Source organism: Colossoma macropomum, unplaced genomic scaffold (genome assembly GCF_904425465.1).
Source record: "Colossoma macropomum unplaced genomic scaffold, Colossoma_macropomum, whole genome shotgun sequence".
Lineage (NCBI taxonomy): Eukaryota > Metazoa > Chordata > Actinopteri > Characiformes > Serrasalmidae > Colossoma > Colossoma macropomum.
Genome location: NW_023494808.1, coordinates 21,644,062 through 21,671,305, shown reverse-complemented (window position 1 = coordinate 21,671,305; position 27,244 = coordinate 21,644,062). Strand labels below are relative to the sequence as shown.

At 38.5% G+C, this 27,244-nt stretch overlaps 1 protein-coding gene across 1 annotated transcript in view; it reads left to right on the top strand.

Annotated features, from left to right (window-relative positions):
• The first annotated feature begins 710 nt into the window (after positions 1-710).
• The window catches only part of sorcs3 (sortilin related VPS10 domain containing receptor 3), a 366,544-nt gene continuing 340,010 nt past the window's right edge, over positions 711-27,244 (top strand). Inside the window, exon 1 of the mRNA XM_036557300.1 lies at positions 711-1,307. Within this exon, the coding sequence (XP_036413193.1) occupies positions 711-1,307 (597 nt within the window). The remainder of the gene's footprint in view (positions 1,308-27,244) is intronic.

The following is a 27,244-nucleotide window of genomic DNA, read 5'->3' as shown; positions in this document are numbered from 1 at the left end:
CTTTTCTCTCTCTCTGTCTCTCTCTCTCTCTTTCTCTCTCTGTAATGTACGCTGATGGTGACGCTCACTGGTAAATCATGGTTAAAGGGAAAAATAGCTGATACGAATTTTAGTTCAGTTCATGTTGTGATGAAATTAAAGTACTTTAACTACGTCTCCCTTTTATTCTCTCTTCCCTCTATCCTTCTTTCTTTTATCCTTTTCTTATTTCTCTTATTTCTCTCTCTCTCTCTCTCTCTCTCTCTCTCTCTCTCTCTCTCTCTCTCTCTCCATTTCTCCATCTCCCTTTTGTTTCTCTCTCTTTCTCTCGGCGTGTATCTCTGCATCTCTCTCTCTTTCTTTGCCTTTCTCCGTCCCCCGTCTCTCTCTCTCTCTCTCTCTCTCTCTCTCTCTCTCTCTCAGCTCCGCCCCCCCTCGGTGTGCTCTTCTCTCCGCTGCTCTATCTGATACCCCCCCTGAACGTGAACAGTTTAGCTGAGGAGCGCTGCGCTCTGCTCTATCCAAACCCGGAGCTCGAGCTCCTCCGTAACAGCCTCGTCGCTTCACGAGGAGGTGGAGGAGGAGGAGGAGGGGGGTCTCTCACACACATACACACACACTCTCTCATACACACACACACACATATACATACACACGCAGATACACAGTTGCCTCGCATCGCTCTGGAGGGAAAGCGCCGTGTTGACTTCAGAGCTTTCACTTTCAGCACCATGGAGAGCGCTCTGGCTTCTCTGGCTCTGCGCGCGTGGCTCGTTTGGTCTTTACAGCTCGTAGCGCCCGGTAACGCTGAGGTGACTTGCTCCTCGTGCCCGTGGCCAGCGCGAGTCAGGAACGCGGATGTAGTCCAGCAGCTGGACAATGGCTTTGGACCCGTTGTGACGCTGGGGAAGTCTGGGAATCGCGCTCGTGCCGAGTTTCGCCCCACCGCGCTTGTTTTGGAAAGTGCTGGAGAACGAGAATGGAACTCCAAAGTGACCGAGAAAACGGACGGGGAAGTGCTGCTGGGAGACCAACCGACGTCCAGGCGCAAAAGAAGCGGACCAGGACCGGACACTGCCGCCCAATTGACCGGAAGCAGAGACCCCAACCTGGGCGACCCCGAGACCCCTTCGGATGAGCGCGCGAGGAGCCACGGGCTACTGCTGGACGGCCACAGGGCCAGCTCAGACGGCCGGTGGAGCCGCGACGACGGCCGAGCGTCCGGTTCGAGACAAGACGATGCAAAACTGACCAGCAGCACTTTCGCGCTGGCTGGAGACTCAGCGCATAACCATGCTGTAGTCTACTGGACCGGCCAGAACAGCAGCGTGAGTGTCTCCCTACCTCTCTCTCTCTCTCTCTCTCTCTCTCTCTCTCTCTCTATATATATATATATATACACAATCTCATAATGCTCAGCTGCTTTTTAATCTTTCAGACTGTATAATCTAATATAATCTAGTCTTGGGCTCAATTGTAATCTCACTGAAAATCCCTTTAGTGCAGGTTAAAGCTTAATCCTAGTCATAGAAACTGGCCTTTTAAGTTGTAATGGTAGGAATAATAAGTCTGTCTCTCTCTCTCTCTCTCTCTCTCTCTCTCTCTTTCGCTCTCTTTTCGCTGTTGCTCTCTTTCCTCCCTCGTTTTTGTTCTCCTTCTCTCTGAACTCATGCTGTTACTTTATAATGATGACCAATGCAGACACTCTACTACTGCTGACCACTGTGCTTACTTGCGTTATTTGTCGATAATAATTCTGTGTGTGTTGCTGTTGAAATTGTGAAAATGTTCACTGGGTGAACAGAACAGTCTGCACAAATCCAGTGTTGGTCTGCTTTGGTTGGGAAACCTATAATATCATCCTGAAAATGCTGCTATAGTTGTGCATTAATGAGCTGGTTAACGTGGGCTGCATTGGCTGCAGCGTTTGTGTTGAAGCGATGGAGAAAAGCCTAATAGCCTATATGTTGAAAGGACACACATAGCCTAAGCACAGAAGCAGCCCTGGCCATAACGACTGGAGTGTTGTTTTGCATCTGTTGCCTGCAGGTATGCACTCTTCAGACCAGAGCACAACCTGCTTCACTGTGATTCAGCCATTTACTGGTTCCAACAGGCAGTTATAGTCATAGTGTTTTCTCTTTAGTCTCTTTAGCTTTTGGAAGCAAGGAAGAAAAAAGTTTTTAAAGAAAGTGAATTTTGAGCAGATTTTTGAACAGGAGGTGCTGTTACACAGGCTCTCCAAAAGGGGGCGTCTAAAGCTGAAGAGTATCGACCACTCGGGCCATTGGGCTTTACCCCAAGGGCTTTTTTATAAGATGCTCCTAGACAGCTGCTAAGAGGGCCCTGAGGATGAGGTAATGCAGCCTGGTCCAGGGAAAAGGCCTAACATTAAACTCCTGTCATATCTTGGCTAACAGGATAGTGCATTGATGTACAGATTTGGTCAATGTAAAGATTTTTCAAAGCCAAAGTAGCCTATATTAATAGATCCCCCCAGTAACAGCAGTTATTAACACCCTAATCAGCAGGCTATTATTCAGTGATTAATATTAAGACTTCTTATTTCTTAACTATTATGAATTATTTGCTAACTACACTGAAACTTTGTTGTTGTATTTCATGACAGCTTGTTTTGTCATTTTTTTTGCACAATATGAAAGTGTCTGCTGTCCTTTAATGTTAAATGGCCAGGGCCCAGAGGCAGGCTCAAAGTGTTATTTCACACTTCTATAAGCTAAGAATAGCTCAACCAGTTTGCATTTAAGTCCCTGTAATTACTGAATAATAAGCCTTAGGATCTAATAAGCCTGGGATTTTAAGGGGTTACTTTGCTTTTATTTTTCTTTGGATATGTTATGAATGCATAACATACCCTCTTACATGTTTAATGATAAATTTGCACACAACTGATGCACAGATGTTCCCAGCTGTAAAACACCAGGGCCTTCATGTCATTACGCTCAGAATTTCAGATGAACTGCTCTTGTGTCAAGCTTGTTTCAAGCAAATCATTTCACAGCATGAACTTAAGTGAGGTTGCATCTTCTCTCTAGGACGCTTGGGCTGTTGTTCTGCTCTCTGAAAAAACAGTGAGAGTTCTTTGGAGCAATTAAACACTTTTGGTTCCCTAAAGAACCTTAAAGTTGACCGGTTAATTTTATTTTTTTTTAAGAACCCTCTACTGAAAGTTTCTTTATAAAATTAAAGGTGATCCTCTACGACCAGAACCATTTTACCAGCTTCATTTTTATGAGTGTATCATCTATTACCATCAAGATGGTGATAGGTTTCAGTGATCGGTTTCAATATCATGTCTGCAATATTACTGTGCCCACATTCCAATATGAACTGTAGCCTCTGTGATGCCCTAAAGCAACTTAATAACAGTTGCTCACATTGCTTACAGTGCACCATGCTGTCCTTTGACCTGACACACTGGACCGTGCAGACCAGCCAGAGTGCTTAGTGAAAGCTTGGAGAAGATGAGATGTTATCAGGAGATCAGAAACGAATTTACTGAAAAACATTTATATCTCTCAATATTTCTCTATTTTAGCTTATTTTGGATTTTGCCAAGGTGTTTGTTAGCTGTAGGGTCGTATGTGATCTCATATTGAGAGCAACTGGGGGGCAACCATAACAAATTTTGGGCTCAGTCTAGGTGGGAATGTAAACTTATTAGGACAGGAACAAACTGAGCGTGAGCTAAAAAGTAGGGGGCGATGGTGTGTTCTTCAACTTTGTACAATGATTAGCTTATGGCTAGTGTTAGCATGGCTGAAAAGTCCCAAAAAAGCTCTTATTAAGCATGAAAATGTGTAGTATGTTCAGAAAACATATTACATGTGCTAAAAATATGCATTACCTATCGCAGGACATGCACAGTTCCATTAGCTAATGGCAGTTTTTGCTAGCTAGCATGTTTTGCTTGTTTTTTCAAATGTATTCTGGACATTACAAGAGCCCTAGAAGAACATAAGGATGGGTTTTAAAAGGTGTGTGTGTGGGGGGGGGGTGACTTTGTTAGGACCAATTCAGCACCAAAAATTTAAGAGGTTGTCCTCAGATGTGTTTTCTCTGTATACGATCGCGTCTGGGCCCATGAGACTAGGTGTTGGTGAGCTGTAGCAGAGAACAAAGTATAGTGAGCCACTTTTTATGATTTTACAGGAAAACAAATGTGTATTTATTCCAGACATGTGTGGAGTTTGCATGTTCTTCCTGTGTCTGTATGGGGGTTTCCTCCCCCAGTCCAGAGACATGCAGTCAGGTGAATTGGAGATGCCAAACTGCCCCCAGGTGTAAATGTCTTTGTGTTTGCTCTGTAATGGATTGGTGTTCTGTCCAGGGTGTTTCCTGCCTTCCACCCAATGACCACTGGGAGAGGCTCCAGCAGCCCCTGTGACTCAGGAGGATAAGTGGCTAAGATTGTAATATATATATATATATATATATATATATATATTACAGATTTGGAAGTATAACTCCTCAAAAAAATGATTCCTTGGCACAACTTGCTCCTAGGCAGGGGTAAATTGAGCAAAATAAAATCACTCTATTGATTCTCCACTCTAGTTCTTATTAATCAAAGTATTCATAGAACTAAATATCATTACTGACTATTGGACGGCACCAGGAACCAGCAAAATTTTTTTAAAGGATTCTATGATTTTTTTTAGCAGGTCTCTTGAGGTGATTGGCAAGTTCACTCTCCAATTCATCATCTGAAATCTGATGAGTCTTTGCCAGTCTGTAATAACCTGTACAGGGAATTTCTCCTTGATCAAGTTTCTCAATGTATCTTTTTAATGTTATTCCATCTGTCTTTTCCTCCTGTGCAGCAGGCCAAATAGACTTCCCTTCTGACTCTTGATTGGCTGCTCTTCTCAGATCCTCCAACGAGCTGAGCCCCTATTGGTTTTACGTTTGTAGTCCCTTGGTATGATAGAAACTCTGCAGTATCACTATAGTACAGCAAGCATGACTGCATTTTAGCTAGTTGTTTAAGTGAATATACATTTTATTTTAACAGGCCCCAAGATTAGCTTAGCGGCACGATTTACCCCACAACCGCCATTTTGAGAAAACTGTTCCACATATGAATTAACACTCATATGCATAAGTTTGTGACCTACTGTTAAAGCTTACACTGCTGTAAACTAGTATGCAAAAGTATTCCAAGCCTATCTATTTCTTTAACATGCAAGACTGATAACATCTTAATCTTTATAATTTCACTTGGCATGAGAAAAGTCACATTTTTGGCTCTGGTTAGCTCACCAGTCTCTTCACGTGTTCATCTCTTTTAGAATTCCTGTGAAATGAACTCTCTTTCCTGAATCTGTGATCCCATTGATTTTTCTGTGTATGGTTGCTTAAAGAGTGGCTAATTTTACCCACTGGCTCGTATACCCTGTAGTTGTGATTTCCAGTTGATAGCATCATCTTTATTGACTGCACTACTACACTGGCATCAGGCTTTTGCTTTTAGAGTGGGAAATCACATGGTGTTCTTTGGGTACATCATTTGCTACAGCATAGAGGATTTGGTGTTATCTGTTAACACTGTTATCCCTGCCACACAAATACAGTTACCAAGCGTTAAATATTTATTAGTGAGAGTGTTTACATGCACTCAATAATCTGATCATAATCAGATTTCTGCAGTTATCTGATTATTCAAATAGTCATGTAAATGCATACTCCAATTTCTTAGATCAGAGTAAGGTCTAGAAATCAGATTAAGAAATAAAGAGAGCTGGACTTTAGCTCAGTAATCAGATTTCTCAGTGCATGTAAACTCTTCCTCGGATTTCTTTCATATTTCTCAGTCTGTGCATGTGCAAAAACAGACCTCAGTGCTGGAAATAAGCAAGCAGCGTTGGAAAGAGATGGCAGCAAAACACTTTTGGAGCAACGCTGAAACAAACTACAAGCTTGAAATGAAGGATTTAAATTTTTGTAATCTTCTAGATGATGTATTTTCATACTTTCAGATAAGGTGGTGCAATGTTTAAAAAAAAAGCAACAGCATGAAGTTTGAGGTTTACATTATGTTTACATCACGTCTTCTTCTGTGAGTTAATTGGCTGGTTGCAAAGTAGGAATCTGATTGCTGCCTGACTCATGTAGACCCAGAGTTTTCCATTAACTGATTACTCAAGTGCATGTAAACGTGTTGATCAGATTACTGACAAAATCTGATTTTTCTGCAGTTATTGGATTATTAGGTGTATGTAAATGCACTCAGTGTTAAACAGAAGACAGGACTTGAGTTCTGTCAGTGTAATATTTTTGGAATGTTGTTCACTATTACACCATAATGCTACTTGGTAACAATCGGATTCCATTGACTCAATAATCAGACTTTCCTATTCATGCTCCGTCCACAATTGCATTCTTTGGTAGCTATTGTTGCCTTTGTACAGGTACTAAAAATACCATGAATCTAATAAGAAACTGTAGGGACATAACCAATGTTTGCCAAAAAAATAATGAAAATGAAAATTATATTGAAAATACTGAAAATGATATATATTTTGTATATTTGTGAAAGGCCGAAATGTTAAGACAGGTCAGATGTAATGTTTTTTTAGGCAAATGAGCTAATAGCAACATAGTGGTAAATGTGTTAATGTGATTAGCTACAACAATGTTGTCTAGCTCAGCAGCATAGCTTTTAAGTGGAAACAAATGTATGTATGAGAATGTAGCAAATCTAAACTCAAACCTAATTCTTTAGGTTGGGATTCTGTAAAGCTTGTCCAACCTCACTACAGCTGCTACAAAAGGACACATTTGTGGGAACAGTCATCTATACCATAGAAAGCATGGAAAGGTCAATGGTAGAAACTCTGGAGAAGGTTATAGAACTTAAGTCTAGCATTATATTGAATGCAATACATTTATCAAGCTGTTCCTGTGCTCTGTAGTTATAAAACCCTCTGTAGTAAATAAACCCTTATTACAAACATTATATCTACAAAGATTATGTTTTCATTATAACAATGCTTTCAGTAACCACTCATATGGCGATTTCCTATTTTTCTCCAAGTCTATTCTTTAGGTCAATACAAAGGAGTTCATTGATGCAAAATGAATCAAACTCAATTAAGCATCTTCCCCTCTGAATACTCCAACCCCTCCCAGCGGCTCAGCCTTATCAACCAAGCTGCCTGATTCGTTACTGTCCTCTTCGGCCATTTCAGCTAAGGAAAAAAAAAAGACCAAAACAACAACTCCCAGTTGGAGATCTAAATTGCTAACCCACTGCATCGAGGCCCTGTCTGGAGACATTAAGCTCGGCTTTAGGAACTCGTTTTGTAACCGTCAGTGATAGCAGGCGCGGCACTTTTGGGGAAGGGTTATTGCCTGACTGTTCCCTTTCTCCATCCCCTCAGCTGTAAATCTTCAATAATTACCTTGAAGACTGAAGCATCCATTTTGAAAGAATTTGCCCCGGCCTGCAGAATGCCTACTCAAGCATGTTTCTCACTGCCTGCTGTCCAGCCTTAGTACTTTGTCTCCATTGGAGACTTGCACTCCCTTCTTTTATGGGAAATGAAATAAGAGCTTCAGGATCTACTCAGAGAATTATTATCATCTCCATTAATTTCATCATTTTGGTTGATCTGATGGCATCTGATGTGTTAACCATTTAAGGATCTAAGAAGTTGTCCAGACTTTCCTTCCTTGTTCTCTTAAGTACAGATTTTACATTGTAGTTCCATAGCGGCTGTGGAATACTTCATAGTATTCACTGATTTATGAGTCTTGAGATTAATAACTAAATATTCTAAAACCTTTTTACAGGTATAAAAATTAAGGGGTTAAAACCCCCAGAGACATTTAAAATTCTCTTAAAGCAGGTTTTTAGGTTTAACAATAGAATGTTTGGCTGCACCAAATAATTTGCATATTCATAACGTTTTTAAATAGAAGATGCCAGTTAGGTAACTAGCAAGATTATAGGCATGACTTCCACCTTCATATAGTTAACAAAGTAGTTAACCCCTTAAATGGACAGGACCCACCAGTGGGCCCAAAGTTTTATTACACACTTTTATAACTTAAGAATATCTCAACTAGTTTGCAGTGAAGTTCCTGTAGTTACTGAATAATAAGCCTTAAGCCTGGGATTTAAGGGGTTAACTAACTAGCTATACTTTGGAAGTGTCCTTAAAAGCTCACCCAAAAACTATGGCTAGCTTATGAAACTCGTTACATGTCCAACTTCACTACTTAACAAATCGACACAACACAATTTAAGGTCTTAAGATGAGGTGTCAACCAGAAAAGGGGAAATTCCAACAATTTTTGGAAATTTCTGCATAATTCAATAATTGAGGTGTAAACACAGTCATTCAGAGTGGTTTGTGTAAAATAATGTACTGTAGAGTCATTTTCTCCACAGTGGTCTACAATGCAAAGTCATTTGATTTGCAATCAGAGATGACCAGTCAACCTAAACGTGCCTTCTGAACTATATATATAATGTTCATAATGGTGAAATCGTATAAATCTAAAAATATAAGCTGTCTTTGGGGACTGTTTGTTGTTCAATGCCTTGAAATTGACTTCTCTGCTCTGCATGTGTTTCAAATACACTATTTAACCAAACCAGTTCACAACGGTATTATAAAACAATGTCTTAAAATCAGGCAAATAGCTTTTTCGAGGTAGCTTTTAGAGGCATTCAGATGTCTGGTTCCTATTACTGTAACATTTTTGACTCTGTGAGGTTCTTTAGAGCAACACATTTTACATAAACCACTCTGAATAACTTTGTTTACATCTTTGCAAGTGAATTATGAAGAAACTGTGATAAATCAGTGGAATTCCCTTTGTTCAGGGTCTGGTTTTTCATTTGCAGGGTTACATGTACACTATTAAAATGAGTCATAAATGGTTCCTGCCTTGGACATACAGGGACAAGACTGATTTACAAGAATGGTTCTTTCAAAAACCATACATCGAAAGGTTCTCTAGGGAACCAAAAGTGTTTCTCCATGGCATTACTCCAAAGAACTGCTATGGCACCTTTATTTTGAAGAGAGTTGCAATAGCGTTGTGGTTGTCAGCTACACTATGACCTGGCTAGCCTGCTCCCCAGAGCAATATGGCCTGGCATGTAGGCAAAGGCACTGTGTTCTACCCTAATTTGTCCTCTTGTCAACACTGCTCTATTTCGGTCTCCTTTTGCCTTCCATCATTTGCTCTCGCCACAATCCGACTAGATTATTCTCTTGCGCTCTTTCGCGCTCGCGTCTCATTTTTGTCTCCTTTCTTTTCCCTCCCCTACCTTCACTGTTGCTCTTTGTGTGGGCTATTACTTACCAGGGCCCTCTGGTGTTTCGTGATCTTGGCAGTTTATGAGCAATATTTCAGCCTCAGTCATTCTGACAGACATGAAGTGACAGCTATTACCTCGCTGCTGTTCTCTGTTATTATCGCCGACTCTCTAGGCTCAAGTTAGTTTGTAACTCACTGGAGCACAAGCTAAGGGTCTTTAGAAGCGCCATGTTTTTTGATCAGAGAAGGAGAAGAATGGCAGAAAGAGAGAGGGAAGTTGATCAATAGTATTTTAATGTTCTGGCAGTTTTGCCTTTTTTCCCACAAGGCACGTACCCCGCCGCGGTTTGATGTCATACATTCAATGAGAAAATCAAAACTACTGATTAGCATAAGGTGCACTGCCACACTTGAATGGAGCCTAATGCAGACTCGCTGCACAGAGACGGGGGTCATTCTCATACATTCCACCATCATGCGCTTCAGGGCTTTCTTTGAAGCTTTAACGTCTCGATGGAAATCTAGAGGCAAAGTAAAAATGTAGACGTCTCGCATTTATCAATGGACTGTGTCACCACAAGCTATTCAGAGAAAGTTTTTGCCTTCATGTTAACTCCAGAGAGGCTCACGTGAGCGGAATGGTCACGTGGAATAATCGCGTGACCTGCCTGACAAGAGGGTCAGCTTCAGTTCCTTGACTTCAGGGTTTTGGATCAGTGGGAGGCGCACATTAGTCTAAGCATGTTGAGAGTGTGCAGGCATTACTCAGTAAAGTAATTAGCCTCAGGTTTAGCTCATTACACATTTCTCTTTCTGAAGATTTCTCAAGTGCAAATCTTTGCTCGTGTGGGCTGAGCAAAGATAGTGTGTTCAGCCAGCCTCACAGTTTTCTCTAAATGTTTAACTGAACTGAATTTGGTCTTAAAAACCTCCTTACTGTATCCCAATGTAACCCCTTATACTGTCATACATAACATAATGCTTATTTGCACAACTGTTTGCACAACTGTATGTATGTAGTATCCTATATAAGTGAAAGATTTGAGATTTTTATGTCTATGTGGATAAAGATCTGGTTTACTATACATTTCTTAACCTCACCAAGCTTAAAGCAATATTCAGAAATGTCAAAAAGAAAACTTACAGTTTTTCCCAAATGTAGTTGATCAGCCAAGACAGGTTTGGCATCTGAAGTTTAGTAATGTAGCTAACAAGCGATGGAAGCTCATGATCGCCAGTTAGCATCATGGAAATCATCACATATTTGCCTCAGACTAAATCTAGTTCTTACATAATCTCAAGTAGACTTACTGTAATAGTTTCTGACACTGTATGACATGCTGTTGCAAGAGTATGGACAAAATTCAGGCTTTGAGATGGCGGCTACTATTTTTAGCTATGCAACATGCTTTTGTCCATGCCTTGCCTGGCTGACTTGATCTATAAAATGTCTAAATCTATCAAAGTATCTAAATCTGGACAAAAGTATATTGCACAGCTAAAGACAGTCCTAGCAGCCACTTTGAAGACTCAATTGTATCCACATTGTGTCCATGTTTGTAGATAACAATAGCTCCAATACAAACTAAAGAAGCAAATTTCAGATGCCAAAAATGTCTTGGCTACAGAGGTGTAGTCAAGAGGAGGCCAAGGGTGGCCAGTGCCTCCTAGAATGAAGCATGGTCACCCCCTGGCCACATGAGTGTAATGATTAGAAAGCTAGCCAGCACTGTATAAAGTAACCTACAACAAGTGAGACAATCAGGCATCACCAATCATCTATCATTACTAAAGGATCAATTATGCTTTATGGTGAAAATCTTTCATCAATGTAGGTAGCAATCAGTTATAGGCATAAGCCAAAGATGCTGCATTTAATAATCACAAGTGTATTTTACTGTTATGGATTAATGGCAAACAGGTGAGTGAAAGTGCACTGGGTCCCTTCAGCAGTGCTGCTCTGAAAGCTACACTATGAAATAGGCTATTTGATGGTTAGATGAGTTAACTATCAAAAATACATGCATGTGTTATAGGTTACCTTACACTTTGCTGTCTGGTTAGCTTTCTAATCACTACACTAATGAATTAGACTCATGTATAAGCTGTAGATTCATGTATAAGCTAAATCAGGTGTGTCCAGTGTTCTACACAAGGGCCAGTGTGGCTGCAGGTTTTCATTCCAACAAAGCTGGAGCTCACATGATCAGGCGTTTGAAGACTGGAACCAACTGATTAAACAAGAATCAGGTGTATTCCAGCCACTTCAGCCATTTGCAGATAAGATTGGACACTCTTGGCCTAAATGAAAAACATCTGTGGTCTGCCTAAATGAAATATGGACATGTTTAACTTAAAGTCAACATTGTGCACTGAAAAAAGTGACAGATTTAATTTACTTGATTCCTACACATCATTTCCTCATGAATGACTAAAATATGTTACATCAACACAGTTTACTTTCAGCAATAGTTTTATTGATGTAATATTTTATTAATGTGGAAATGATGGACAGGATCAGTTATATACAGATAAAAGTAATGCATCTATTTATGTGTCATTTTCATAGAGTAACATTATTTTATTTTTATTATTTGTTTACTTAGCAGTGTGCTACCCCAATACAGTCTCTGGCTCTGATGTGGCCGACCTATTCTGAAGGCCACACCATGCTTGGCTAATAAACTACATTTGGGTTGAGGGGAAAATGACTATTTAATATTCCACCCAACTATTACTTTAAGTAGAATGTACAGGTCATTCTCAGGGATACACGCATATGGTCACATGAGACTGTATTAAGACCCAGATATGAAGGTACACTAAATCCCTCTCCCATTTTATGCACTTGTGGTCCTGTGGTCCTTATTTGCTTGTGCCCTTGAGGACTGCAAGGCCGTAAGGTGTTCTATTTCTCTTTCGCGTATGGTGCCTTTTGGGACAGGCCTAAGATGCTAATGGATTGTGAAGGACTGTGTTTGTTTAAAACTGGCTCACCACTGCAGGAGAAAGGCAATGGGACATCATAAATAATGTATTCATCCAAAAAATCTCGTTCTACCCCCCCTCCCGCCCTAATTAGTGTTTACAAATTCGCTTCCCGGCCCCCTTTCTCTTGCTAGCAGTAGCGCATGGCCGGGTGCCACGCACAAAGTCGGAGGATTTATCTCGAGGTCGCCCTGGGAGCCCAAATCTTGGCTGACGTTCGTTCCAAGATGGCAATGGGGCTTGCCAAGGCAAAGTTGGTGGGTAGATATCGCTTTCAATGTGCCATGCTACTGCTGAGCTCCTTATAAGCCATCACTTATTCATTTGTGTGCAAGACAATAGGTAGATAATTGGAGGGATTCTCCAGCTTCGCAGCTTTTGTGGAAGAGACAGATAGTGATACAGAAAGGCTTCGCTAATGCCAGGGAACATTTCATTGCTGCTCGCACTCCCAGAAAACCCATTTTCTTCCATGTAGTGCATCTCTACGCATAACACTCTTACTTTCTCCTCTAGATTACTCCTTCCCAGCAGGCACCGTCATGTATAACTCATGTGCTTTACTGGAAGAAAGGCAATCCGCTCAGATGAGGGATTTAGAGAGTCAATATTCAGCGGTCTAACCGCCCTCATTATCTCCATTGTTGGGAGTTCTGCTGTGGCAAAAGTTGCGAGAGATGTTCTAGTCGGGAACACTCGAGCGCAATCACATGCTTGGCCACTGATCCTAAACCTGCTGCGAAGACGCCGCCAAAAAACGCAGTCCCCTTGTGCTAATTACATTGATATAACAGAGTGTCAAATTTGATTTGCTTTCATCTCCATTGTGTTAAATACACTGGGCCTTCTCTCCTTTTTTCTCCCTCTTTCTCTCTCTTGCTCTGTCGCACCATGCGATGAGGTTTCTCCACTGTGTCGGGATGCTTCAGTGTTGCTGGATACAAAACACAGCACAGTGAATAATATCCAATAGAAAAGTGATGTAAAAACTTTCCCTTGGTCAAAAGCTGTATCAGATCTCAAGAACTAATGTTGCTTTTTGAGATACAGAACTATAGTTTGTCTTATATAGTTATGGAGATAATCATGTATAGTTGACTGTTTGACCATATATGGGCTTTTCTTTTAGTCGTGCAGGGCAAGATCTGGTAACAAGAAAGTCTGGGGACAACCATGAGAAATTTTGGGCTAAGTGTTGGTGGGAATGTAGATGTTTTAGGGTGGGATCAAACTGAGTGTGAAATTTTAAACCAATCCAACAGTTGTGAAGGCAGAACTCAAAATAGGGGGTGATGGTGTGCTTGTCGACATCGTTGGATAAGCAACAAGCCTGCCATTAGCATATGGATGTAACGTAAGTTTGTATGACTGAAAAGTTCACCCCAAAACTCCAATTTAGCATGTAGATTGTGTGGAGAACATTACATGCAACACAAATAAACACTACCTCTTGCAAGAGAAAAAATACAGTTCTGGTAGGTAACAATGGTGCTCTGCTAGACCGCTTGTTTTGCTTGAGTTATTGATTGTAGTATAGTGATTTGGAGGATTTGCTATATGGATGCAGAATCTGGACAATGACTGGATGTTGCTTATCTGTGTTAATTGTGCAACAAGTCATTAAATGACTTCAAGATAACATATCAATGCAAAATTACTACAAGCCATACACTGTCCAGGATAAATGTTCCTGAATGGTTCTTATCTTTCATGCTGAGTTCCAGGAAAGATCTTTAACTGGCACAAAACATTAACTTTACACAGAGATTCTTTAAACTTCAAAAGGTTCTTCAGACCTATGCATCCAATTTCCTTCTATTGAAAGGTTCTTTAGGGAACCTTTCCTATAGGGAATGTTGTAGTGTTCTTTGTGCCCAAACACCCAGTTCACCTTAGTAAGGACTTGGTAATAAGTTTATTAATCCCAGTAGGTGTGTTGGGAGGAGGAGAAGCTCTAAAATGGGCAGGGCAATAGAACTCTAGGACCAGCATTTATGCTGCATTCAAGTGCTCAGATGGTTAATTAGTAAATACACTTGAACGCCACTCGGGTGCTTCTTCATAGATACGCCCACCAGATAACATGGAGGTCTGAACAATACAATCCTGCTTTTTCTTGGCTGTATTAAAAAGCACTTAGATCTAATAGAAGCACATCAGTTTTATATTTTTTCACAATCACATTTTCACAATTTATAAGTAGGAAAATTGATATTTCCCAGGTTATGACACCACTTGATCACAACATTAGAACCACTGTTCTATAGTATTGCTTCAAAGACCCATTGCTTCATTGCAGCCTGCTCAAATGGTCTACTGAACAAGCCAGAACAACTACTTTTCCAGCCTCCTGCTTGAATAAAAGAAGCACTGTAGTTGTACACTTTTAAGTGGGCTAGATTGCATATTCCTCTGGATGTCTTCAGTGCAGTAGCTTGTCTCAGTACCTCAGAGATTCAGCCTGACCTGACTGCTGCTCTCTGCGGGACTAGTAGGCCACCTTTAGTTTCTCTCCTGGGGCTCTGGCACACTTTAACCAGAGACCTGACTCAGTAAATAAGAGCTGATGGAAGGCAAGCTCCACTGACTCAGGTGAAGTGAGTGCGTGCGTTGTGTACAGTCTAAAAAATAAAAGAGCCGACATGGGTTCTTGGAGTGATATCATAAGGGCCATTTTAGTTCCAACTTTTAGTTGATTTCCATGGGTCTATTTTGTAAATGAGATGAAAGAGTGTGAAGAAACATTTTAAAGTTTAAAGAACTAAATATTTACATCTATGAGGTAGACATGCTTTACCCACTGTGTACTGTCGCTCAGGCATGTCAAACTGGGGACCTTCCAGGCCAAAGTGCTACAGACATTAGCATTTACTTTCATCTAACACTCTGAATTCAGTTCATGAAGGCCTTGCTTAGTAACTGATGAGCTGAAACAGGTGTGTTTAATGAGGCAGTGTGCTGAAGCCTGCAGTGTTTTGGCCCATGAGGACTGGAGCCTGACACATGTGCTGTAGCTGGTTATGCCATGTAAGCTATATGAAATCAGCTTAGCTTGATTCATATGATCTTAACAGCAAAAATAGAGCACTACATTCAAGAGAAACCATTCTAACAAACCTTGACATAGCATAAACGCTGCACATTGAGCAGGCATTGTTATCATTTTACTATTACTTACTTAGCTATTGTTTTAATTTAGACCGATAGTTAAATCTGCCTTCATAACATTTCTTAGATACAATTAGAAACAAATTGAATTATCAAAAATCTCATTAAGAATCTAGATTTAACTGCTTATTTTGCCAACACTTCATTCACATTTAGCAGGGACACCAATGCTATCACAGTAAGAGTCCCATTTAATTCTGTTAAACACCTGTGAGTTTACTTGATTTAATTGCACACAAAAATATTAAACACTCTTTGTATTTATACTACTATTCCTCCTTCTCCTCCTCCTCCTCCTCCTACTACCAATTATTATAATTATTAGTAGAATTTTAATTGTTGTTTTATTCCTGTATATGTTATGCAGTTAAAATTCATACTTAAAAAATTTGGAACATTTTTTCAACTGTTAGAGAAGACCACCTGGCTACTGACCCCCAAATAATTGAGTTTGAGACCTCTTTTCTGTGCCAATTAAAGGTTTTTCCTAGAAGCCTACATAAGAGATACAATGCAGAAACCTTTATTTTTAACACTGTATGCACATTTCTGTGTGAGAGCGATTTAAAATATAAAAAACACAGCGTGACATGGGAGTGTGTGAGTGTGTGTGCATACACAGTTTCTTGATGTAGATTTATGTTAACAAGTTCTACCCTAGAACCAGCTGCAAATTAACACATTGTCTAATTAACTCTATGCGACAGATAATCCACGGAAAAAAAAACATCACCATAAAAACCATGCTGCCTGAACTAATTAATTTCTTACTCTACTTGTTGTTCTTTTTTTTGTTTTCTTTTATCATTTCACATTTAGTTATTTTTAAAATGCTTATGGTTTAAACCACAGCTTATTAAACCAGGACACATATTCAAATGTTCGTAAGAGTACAACATGTAAAAGTGAAAGGTAAAAGCTACCTGAAACAGGACTATGTACCAAGTTACATATGCTTATTTAAATCCAGACAATGATTTTGTAGCTCAGTCTCAGATAAGCTTAAATAATTTAAGTTCATGTTGAGAGTCACAGATCAGTGAACTGTCTCGAGATGCACATTTGATGGAAAGGAATGGGTTGGCCAAAATAATTAACACAGGTGTCCACTTATGCCAAGATTTGTTTGGCTCTCTTAGTTTTGCACCGGAGCTATGAGGCTAATGAAGCTAACAAGCAGTGAAAGCATTGGTTAGCATTGTGCAAACTTTCCTACATTGTTATATACAATAGCCTTTCAGTTCCAAAGCAAAACTATTGAAGCAACGTTCAGACACCAAACTATATTTTGGTTCCATTTGGGTATAACTAATCTGTAGTAGTATTTATGTCTGCTACAGTGTTGGAACCTGATTTTGAGCTTGAAGTTCCCCCACTGTGTCTCTTCTAGGAAGACTCTTCATGTAGGGTGCCGCTAAATAAGTCATGCACTTACTGAGGAGCCTGCACACGGCTGATGTGTACTGCTGCTAAGTGGAAGAAACAGGAGGTGCAGATAAAAGTATTTATTTTTGAGGTTTAGTTATTTCTTTATTTCTTTGTGTGGAGATGCGTGTTAATATTTAATGCTTTTATAAAAGATTGGGGTGAGGATTTGCAGAAACGCAGTAGAGATTTTGCGGGGATATTGAGGAAATGGTGGATATCTCGGAACTTTTAAAGGCTTTTGCCTTTGTAAAGCCGTGTTGTGTGTGCATGTGTGAAAATGAGGCATGACTTAAGGTTTATATGCTGTGGAAAAGTGTTAGCATGTGTTGGCCTGAAGTTCAGGCTGATGGCATAATAATGTGCTAATAGTAAAGAGGAGCTTGTGCGTGTGTGTGCATGTGTAATGGCTGTTAGCAGAATTATGGTACTTATTTGACTGTTGGCCATGCCACCTTTTGACCTCCAATCAACAGGGTCTTAGTTTTATTCAATACTTGATCCATGCCTATGGCTAATTCACTTGATCTATTGATCTATGCGCTTCCTTCCATTATTCGGTCCATACTTGTTACCTCACATTTGCTGATTTTATTTAATGAACACTGAGTTGCTACCAATTGGTAATGCAACTGAGCCAGGAATCCACACTGAAGAAGAGTCATACAGTGAATTGACTTGATTTAAATTGACTTGATTCATCTTTTTGACATAAATCAAATATATTACGAGTGCAATTTTGTCTTTCAGTTTACTTACAGCAATAATTATGCTGATGTGATATATTTTATTCATGTGGAAATTATGTATACATTTGTCAATTGATTGTCGTTTCAGTGCATCACTGTTTGCAGCATAAATGCTCTACAGTTTAACCAGTGCTTTTTAAGCCCTGTTCAGCTGCAGGATACTTTTCTGGCCTTATTGTGACTGTAATGGACCTGTTTTATGGTGAAGCTGTCTAGGTAGGTTAGTAATGCAAAGGTAGGAATATAAAGTATGATAATGAACTGGATACAAGACACAATGAGAGCACAAAACAGTTTTGCCTTGATCCAGAAAAGGCTTTGTTCTGAGATGCAGTAAAGATAATACAAGACCATCAAATACATAGTCACTGTTGGAACAAACCTTGTATCTCCAAAGAAATTTTGTATAGAATATTTGTAACTTTTAATGTATTTTGTTGTCGTCAACAAATATGTACTCTTCCACTAGGAAAACTTATTTAAGGTACACAGTTGGACCTTAAAACCACTCTTGTACCTTTGAGGTACATTTACATTGTTTGTACCTTGTTGGATGAAAAATGTACCTTGAAAAACAGTACCTTGATTTCTAACAGTGCATAGAAGCATTTCATGCTTAAATGGTTCTTTGCATGGTGAAATGTTTCTTTAGATTGAGGGATGTTGTATATGGTTTGATATAGAAGCTTTTTGAAAGTAGTTCTATTTAGCACTGAAAATGGTTCTTCTATTGTTACAAACTTGACTGTTTAGATACATATGCAAAAAGGTTCTATATAGGGTCATATACAACATATTCTGCCTCAATCTAAAGAACCATTTTACCATGCAAAGAACCCCTTAAGCATGAAATGCTTCTATATAGAACTCATGTTTTTCAATAGAGCCACTACATTTATCAAAGGACCCTTAAAGAACCATCTTTTTTAAATGTGATTTTGAAATTCACCAGCTGCAAACTCAGAAATGAAGACACTAAACTGGGGGGTGGTACCCCTCTTGTCACCGTGGTGGTATCCTCAAGAGTACGTCTTCGGTTCCTTTAGTTAGGGAACGTAATTGTACCATATTCAATTCCAATTATCTATTTTAAGTTGTATTACCTCCACACACCTTGACACCATCTTGACTCCAGGCTTTTATTTTATTGTTATGTTTTAAAACATTAGGTTATGCAAATGCATAAATACATACCTTTCCCATGGGAGAAACATATTTAAGGTACACAGTTGGACTTGAACCCCCTAAAAACCCAGGGACGGCCAACCGGCCCAAAGTTTTATTACATACTTCTATAACCTCTTTACTTCTAAAGAGTAGCTCAACTAATTTGCATTGAAGACCCTATAAGAGATTTTAAAAACATTGCTGTACCTTCAAGGGTACATTTACATTGTTTGTACCTTAATGAACAAAAAACTGGACCTGTACAGATCCTTGTTTTCTGGCAGTGTATGAGATATAAGCAAAACAAATGAAAGCAAAATTGACCTACAATGAACCTCTGAAGTCATGTATCATTTTGAAGTCTGCATCATGATTAAGAAAGAAACTCTAGTTTTTCTATTGGAAAAATGAATGGCATTTTTTTAAAGATTATCTATCGCACCCCAAAGTAAACAAAAACATTCCAAACCTGATACGTTTTGCCCTTCATTTTCCCCCAGACAAACTAACACTCCTGCACATTAAATTGATTTTGCATGGAAGTACATTAAACTTCAACACTATTATAACAGCTTAAGCTACTCAAACTGTACGCCACTACTGCCAAAACCACTCAACTACCATGCTTGACAAAGCTTGCTGGACTGGTGAGGTTCCCAGTCTTTCGATGCTCAGGAGTGCTAGTTTGCATGTATATTTGAACTGCTTATGGGAGCAATGTGTAAGAGTTTTAGACTAAGACATTCCAAAATTAACTCAAATTATCAACAGTATGTTCAGAAACAGTTTTGACTTTATGACAAAGACATCTATATATTGTGTTGCAGAGATATCTACTGTCAGCATGCTAACCAGCTAGCCCCAGCCCATTCTTTCTTGTTATACCATTTTGTACCTCAAGAGGCGATAGTTAGTCACTGTAGCACTGAGTCTGCCATCAGTCAAACATAAGTGGATGAAGAGGTAGCATGTCTGCTACCAGTAGGAAACCACATTCAGTATCAAAGAAAAGAAGTGATGAAATAGAAGCAAAACAATAGTTAACACTGGTGTTACTTTACACCACTGGAGAAAAATCTTGGCTAGTAAAGGGATGAAGTTTAATGCTGAACCTGCAACTTTTCTTCCAGACTGGTAAGTAAACAGTAGGAGGAGTGAAGGGGGAGGAGGAGGGACTGCGTGGAGTATGAATTCAAAAGGTTATGTCATCTTACATGTTACTCCTTTAACAACCTAGTGGTTTAGAGGACCTGGTGATATTCAGGTGGAAAAATGTACACAAAGCGTATCAAAACACCTCATATGTGGAACAAGTGTGTCTACTACTATAGTGCACTGACTTTTCCAGCCTAAACAACAGACAACACACCTAATGAAATTTCAGGAGGTGAAACCCACCATCTTTGAAGCAATTTATGAACGAATGCATGTGTGGGCACTGCTTTGCCTGTTTGATTTCCCTAGAGCCCTCACAGTCGTAGTACTGTGAAGGAGATAAAGGGGACTAGGAGGCCGGCCTGACAAGCAGCTTATGAATTTAACCCTTTTACAAAAGCATAATCTGTTATTAATTACTGCTCACTCGTAGCTTATTCAATTAAATAAGTGGAGGAATTCTGTTGAAAGTGTGAACTCTAACTTTTCCATCAATACCACATTTGTGTTTGTATCTCTTCACCATGAAGAGGATTTGAAAGTTGATGAAAAGTTACTTTTGTGTGTAGTGTCTTATTTCACAGAGAGAAAAACAATTATTTACATTTTTGCCACGTTTTTGTCTTTTCTTAACATCAAAAACAAACAGAAGGGAGTAAGATGCTCCACAGAGAGAGCAAAATGCAAAGGTAACAGAAGAATAGCAAACAAAGAAAAAACAAAGCAACACAAGCAGTGGTAGCAGCATAGAGCTCACAGCTTGTGCTCCTCAGCTACAGGCACACCTTCTGACCTTTTTTCAGCTTGGAGCTTGCTTTCAGTCTTTGACATCATCTCTATGACAAAAACACACAGCTGACTCTGAGGAACAGCACTCCTCTCATCAGGTAGAGCTTCCTGACTCTGACTCTGTGTGGGACTCCTGGAAGACTGATGTCAACCTGTTAATAATAACTAGCGTGGATGTTCACTGGTGTGTGTGTGTGTGTGTGTGTGTGTGTGTGTGTGTGTGTGCGTGTGCGTGTGTGTGCTGTTGGGTTGGTAGAAAAGAGACAAAAAGACAGAGAATGTGAAACGTGTGCTTATAGTGATATATAGCACATACAACCTAGTCTTGGCCACACTGGGTATTAAGTCTTTTGGACTAAGTCTTATTTTTCATTTTATAGACCTCAGGACTGGGTTGCACTAGGATTGTGTAAGTTTATACTCAAGTTTGGGCGTAAAGTCTTTACTAAGTTCTTAGTTACCTTAGTTTGTTTCAGACTATCCTTTTACTAAATTTGGTTGCACCACCAATCCATTGGTCGTGTCTTAACTAGTAACAACTAACTAATGCATACATCACTTTCACATGATGATAACATGTTCAGGACCAATCAGCACACCTGCTGCCATGGAAACGCAGCAGCAGTTGGCTCTGACTTCTCAAAAGAACAAATATCCAGCATAGAAGAGAAAGATGTTTACAGGTTAAACTGAATCAGACCTATTATCTATAGCCACTACCTGTTTATTCTTTAATATTTCTCTTAGACTGACAAATATACAGCTTTTTAAATGCTGATTTCTGGATAACCGACACAACAGCAGATCAGTTTAGCCATTTGGGCAGCTGCTGAGTGTCACAGAGCTGGAGCTGTGAGTGTTAGCTTCATGCTTGGAGTTTAAACCAGGGCAATGTTTAGAGCTGTAATTAAAATCACCACATATAGCGTTTAGAATTTTTAGCTTAGTTGGTCTTTTTTGTGCTTTCTACATGGTTTCTGATGGTTTCCCCTAAACTTACACCTGCTGAGGGGGAGGTGTAAATATTTAGTAACTGCTAAGCTCTATGTTAAAACTAGTTTATGAGGTGCAACTCAATTGGATTTAGTAATGCAGAAACCTGAACTTAGTAAACAATTACATTACATCTAGTCTACGTTTGAACTTACGCACAACTGGTGCAACCAGCCACTGAAGAGATTCACAGACTTAAGACTGAAAGACGGTCTTCTTCTCAGAATTCACAGCTGAGACCAAAATGTAAGACTTAAAACAGATTTGAAACCTTTAAACTCTGGTCTTTTTATTCAGTTATACATTTTAGAGACTGAAGTGTGGGCCCACCTAAAGACCCTTACTCTGAATTTAGTCCGAAAAGGAAAAATGCCATTTAACTTGGATTGATTGGTCTAAAATGGCATTTTTGTTATATGAAACATATTTATGTACAAATTATTCATCCCTAAACAAGTAAATACAAACACATAAGATTAAGATGTAGGATGGAAGTTTGGTAAATGTGGTATGATGAAGATAAATTTCACATAGCTTGTTCTGATTAGTCTAAAGCTCTAAAAATAGATGGTTCTTCAAGGGTTCTTTAGTAAAGACAAAGGGCCTATATAGAACTATGAAAACTCAAAGAACAATTTGCCTGCTTAAAGGATTCTTTGCATGGTGGAAATGTTTATGGTTCTATATATAACCTTTTTGAAGAGAGTTCTATGTAGCACTAAAAAGGGTTCTGCTGTTGTTAGATGACATGTTGTAAACATAGAAGAACCCTTTTTTGTGCTATATAGAACCATTTACAACGCATTCTCCATTAATCTGAAGATCGATTTCACCATGCAAAGAGCCATTTAGGCAGGCAAATGAATCTTTGAGTGTTCATGGTTCTGTATAGAGCCTTTGTCTTTACTGAAGAACCTTCAAAACCATTTTTTAGGAGTGTACAAAATACCTGTAAACAAAACCATAAAAAAAATCACACTTTTTGACACCTTCATTTTTACAGCGTAGCCCCTGCAGCTTCTTCAGCAGAAGATCTTTCAGAATCTCTCAACAGTTCAAAATGCTCATATTGCGTAATGGCAAATGAGGAATGTAACGTCATCTATGTTTCAGATATCGTAGATTCCCAAAGACCTGCCAGGGGCTGTTTACTAGTCCTTTAGTCTTACAAACCTAGAAGGACTGTCAGTGTAGAATCCCCATACACAGCCTTAATCCAGCCCAGGTTTTGATGTGGCTGTGGAAAGCCTGCTCCAGAGTTTGCTTGTTTGTATGTTCTTGGAGAGACTGTTGCTGTCTCCCCCGCTGATGCAACTTCTGCTGGCTGCCGGAGTTTCATCTCCTAATCGAGTGGGTATAAATAATAAAAGAGGGGGCCACAGCTTTGCCTGCGTGGTTATTGCCTGTCTGCCTGAGCTCAATAAAAGCAGGAGGAAATTACACTCAATCCTATTACCTGACTGTCTCTTCTCCACGCAAGCCGTGAAGTTCCAGACTCGTTCCAGACTCAACTCACACAGTCAAAACTGTATGAGAGAGAGAGAGAGAGAGAGAGAGAGAGAGAGAGAGAGAGAGAGAGAGAGAGAGAGAATATATAGAGATCTCTATATATAATATACAATAGAATATATAGTAGTGAAATATTGTGAAGTTTGGAGTCACTATTGTTAATAACACAAAATCAATTTGGTTTCAGATACCTGTATAAAAAGATGCGAATACTCTTTACTAGACTATTTGGCCTGTTCTACCAAATTAGTTCAAACAGCAGTACCACAGTAAATTAAAAATATAATCAACTGTAATGATCATTTTAACCAAGCATTTAACCAAGTGCATTTTAGTTGCAGTACAACTCAATAAGTAGCGCTGAAGTGTATCAGTGCATTCAGTGGTATGGTTATAATATATTCCAAATGTAATAACAGGTATGTCTACAGATTACATACATAAACCCACTTAAGTACAATTTAAGTTGTTCACCAAAAGCACAGCTAAATGCATTTAAATACACTTAAGTGATATAAGGTGTTCCAAAATAATACATTAAAATGTATTACAGTGTGTTTGAAGTGTAAACATTAAAATTTGAAATTCAGTGCATTTTAAATGCATTTGAAACTTTTGAAATGAAAATGAAACTTTTTACTTTTTCTTTCAAAAGGGTTGTCACTACTGAAACACAGATTTTCTGCAGTTAAGAAAATGTTTTTGTGCTTTAATATCATTTTATGTGTGTAAAACCGTTCAAAGCTGTGTTTCCTAGTCACGTACTGGCTGGCGTTTTTGGGCTCTGCTCAAAATTTGGTGAAAATGGTCACTATCGAAACATACAGTCTTTGTAGTGATATGACTGTTTTGTTACACAAAATACATGTTTGTATTCTAAATACATTCAAAACACCAAAATGTACTTGAAAATATATGGCCATATTAATTAAATATATTTTAAAATACAGTAATTTTAAAATGTGTGGGGATATATTACACATAGAAATGTACCATACAAAAATAAATGTATGTAAATGTGTTTATCATATACATTTGAAAATGTATGAAAATAGCCATAATACTTGTCTTATGCACTTTACTGTTTGGATACCTTTTGAAATGAATTTGTATTTCAGTACCTTAATTTTAAATATTAGCAAATGCACCTTTAACAGGGCAAAAGCAAGTGTTTAGCAAGTGTTGATACACTGTGAAAATATAGTTATGATTTGATATCTTGATATCCAGTTTTGTGTGAGTGTCTTACTGCATATGTACATAGTTAATGCAGTGGTTAAAATATACATGGTACAATATCAAAACACAGAGGTCTATATCTTTCATTCAGTTTATTTATATTTAATTACATCTGTAACCTTTGTCAAAACTATAAAAAATGTGATAACAAATACAAATAAATATATTTAAAAATGTATTTAACATTTACATTTTTGGGCCATTTTCATACATTGCAAAAATATATTTGATGAATACATTTGTAAAATGTATGTATATATATTTTTTCCTATGGGCATCTTCATATTATTTAAAAAATTCAACATGTTTTGATGTGCTCACTTCATTCCTACACTACTGCCACATATTAGCCAGCTTCTAGCTAACTAGCGAGCATTATATTGTTTTTTATAGCGAAGAACTCAACAGCATGAAAACGAATGGCAGGAGAAAACCAAGCTAAAGGTCTATGCTATGTCTTTGCTCTGCGTGTTTATGATTAGACTAAAGTCTAGCACAACACGCACAGATGTAAACGTGTCTCTGGTAATGTGTTTGTGTGAATACAGTAAATAAGTGTCCTCGGAGGAGGGCTCAGGCCATATAGCTGCATATATATCACTATGCTGCTGAATATAGACATGCAAACACAGAGTCACACAAAGGCAACGAGCAAAACTCAACAATATGACTGACTACAGAGCAATAACAAACAATACAACATGTACCAACTACCACCGCCATGCAAACACAAGCATGAGAAAATCTAACATCCTCCTACCTTTACATAGATGTGCCACAGGACAGACACAAACAAGCTCTCATGGGAGAAGCTTATTTTACGAGTGTCTTTATTTAACGTTCAGCTTGGAATAGTGGCGCTCATTTCTTGTCAGAGCATGAAAAAAAACACACCAGAGATGGGGATCTTTGGAGTTTGATTTGATCTAATTTTTATTTGTCACAAAAAGCAAATCCACATAAACCAGCCCTGAAACACTTCAGTTTGTACTGTTTCCAGGGGACCTAAGCTCCCCTGGCTCACTGGTAATTTGAACGCTGTACTACACTTTAACTTCACAAGTTTCATATCATTTGCAGGAAGCTGCGAGATATTTTAGATGTGTCCAGAATAATAAATAGACCCGTAGATGAGTCCAGAAATAACTGAGACAGCCGTAGAACCTTAAAAATAAAGTTGTTATGTGTGATTAAGTGGTGATTAAGTGGTGATTAAACCTCATGGGAGATAACAAATAACTAAATAGATACTCACAGTATAATTGCAGTGTTATTTATCATTTAATAACTTTATGTTGTTTCCAAAACTTGTTGAAAAAAAAAAAAAACAACTAAAAATATCTTTTACAGTCTGGTTTATGATCATTTAATTAGTAATACTGCAGGAGTTTCTACAGGAGTAGAATTTGGGGAACATAGTGAATTTGGACAAATACTACAGTTTATCACAGGACACTACACCAGCATTATAGTTCTATATTAAACAGTACTACCGAAAAATTATATGGAGACTATATGTTATTACTATAAAACCATCAGCACTACAGAAATCTTATAGTTTCTTATAGTATTACTATACACACTTAATAAGATGGTTCTTCAGTGATTCTCTAGTAAAAGCAATGGTTTTGTTTAGAACCATGAGTTATATATAGAACCACTGCTTATGTGTTGTATTGTATTGTATTGTAAATGGTTCTATATAACACCAAAAAGGGTTCCTCTATTGTTATACTGTCAAGCTTATAACAACAGAAGAACCCTTTTTGGTGCCATATAGAACCATTTTCAAAAAGCTTCAATATAGGACTATATACAACATTCTCCACCAATCTGAAGAACTGTTTCACCATGCAAAGAAGATTTAAGCAAGAAATGATTATATGTAGAACTCATTGTTTGAAATAGAACCATTGTTTTTACTAAAGAACCCGTGAAGAAACATTTTTTTTAAGTTGTAGATGTTTTGTAAGGAACTCATTATTAAAAATAGTTAACAAGCTATTGTCTATGCTAAGGTGTTAGAGTAACTCACATTAAGTTTCTAGCTAGTTACTGGGCAAAAGAGCAAGCAAGTAGTTTTTTTTTATCATAGACAAATAGAAAAAAAAATAGAAAAGAAATCTGCAGGGATGTTTTTCCACACTTCCAAAGTTCAGTTGTAGAAGTTGTGGAAGGATGGACAGAAACACTTTTTTCAGATCTGAAGTAAAAGTGGAGCTTGATTTTCTCTCAAAGATGAAAGCTTTAAGCTCTGTTTGTCTGATGGTGACAGTTTTGGTGGTCTACCAGGTCTTGCACGGTTGTTAGGAGTCCCATTTTCTCTATATCTAACTATAGTTTCATCTTTAACCATAGTTTTAATACATTTTTTCTTTTTGAGTTTCTCTTTTCTTATGCAACATCTGAATTGTGCTTAATGGCCATTTTGACTGGTGATTAAATAAATGAAGAAGGTCTCTGACTTTTGCACAGTACTGTAGTTTACAATGAGAACAGTAACCTAATGGTCTTATATGTCAGACTACATGAAACATCTCTGCATTTATCTGAGTGCTGTACTTTGATTGTACATCATATGCAACACTGATTTTCACAAATGCTTTCCAAATGTTTTATATGTTTAATTCTGTTTACTTTAGCGGTTTCAGGCTAACCGATTAAACTGCTAGCTAGCTATTTTACACCCATCTAGAAGAACAGTAACCTGAACGTTAGTTGTGTCACAGAATACATGAAACATCTATTTGTTTGGTTGCACTTTGACTGAAGGAATTCAAAGGAAACTC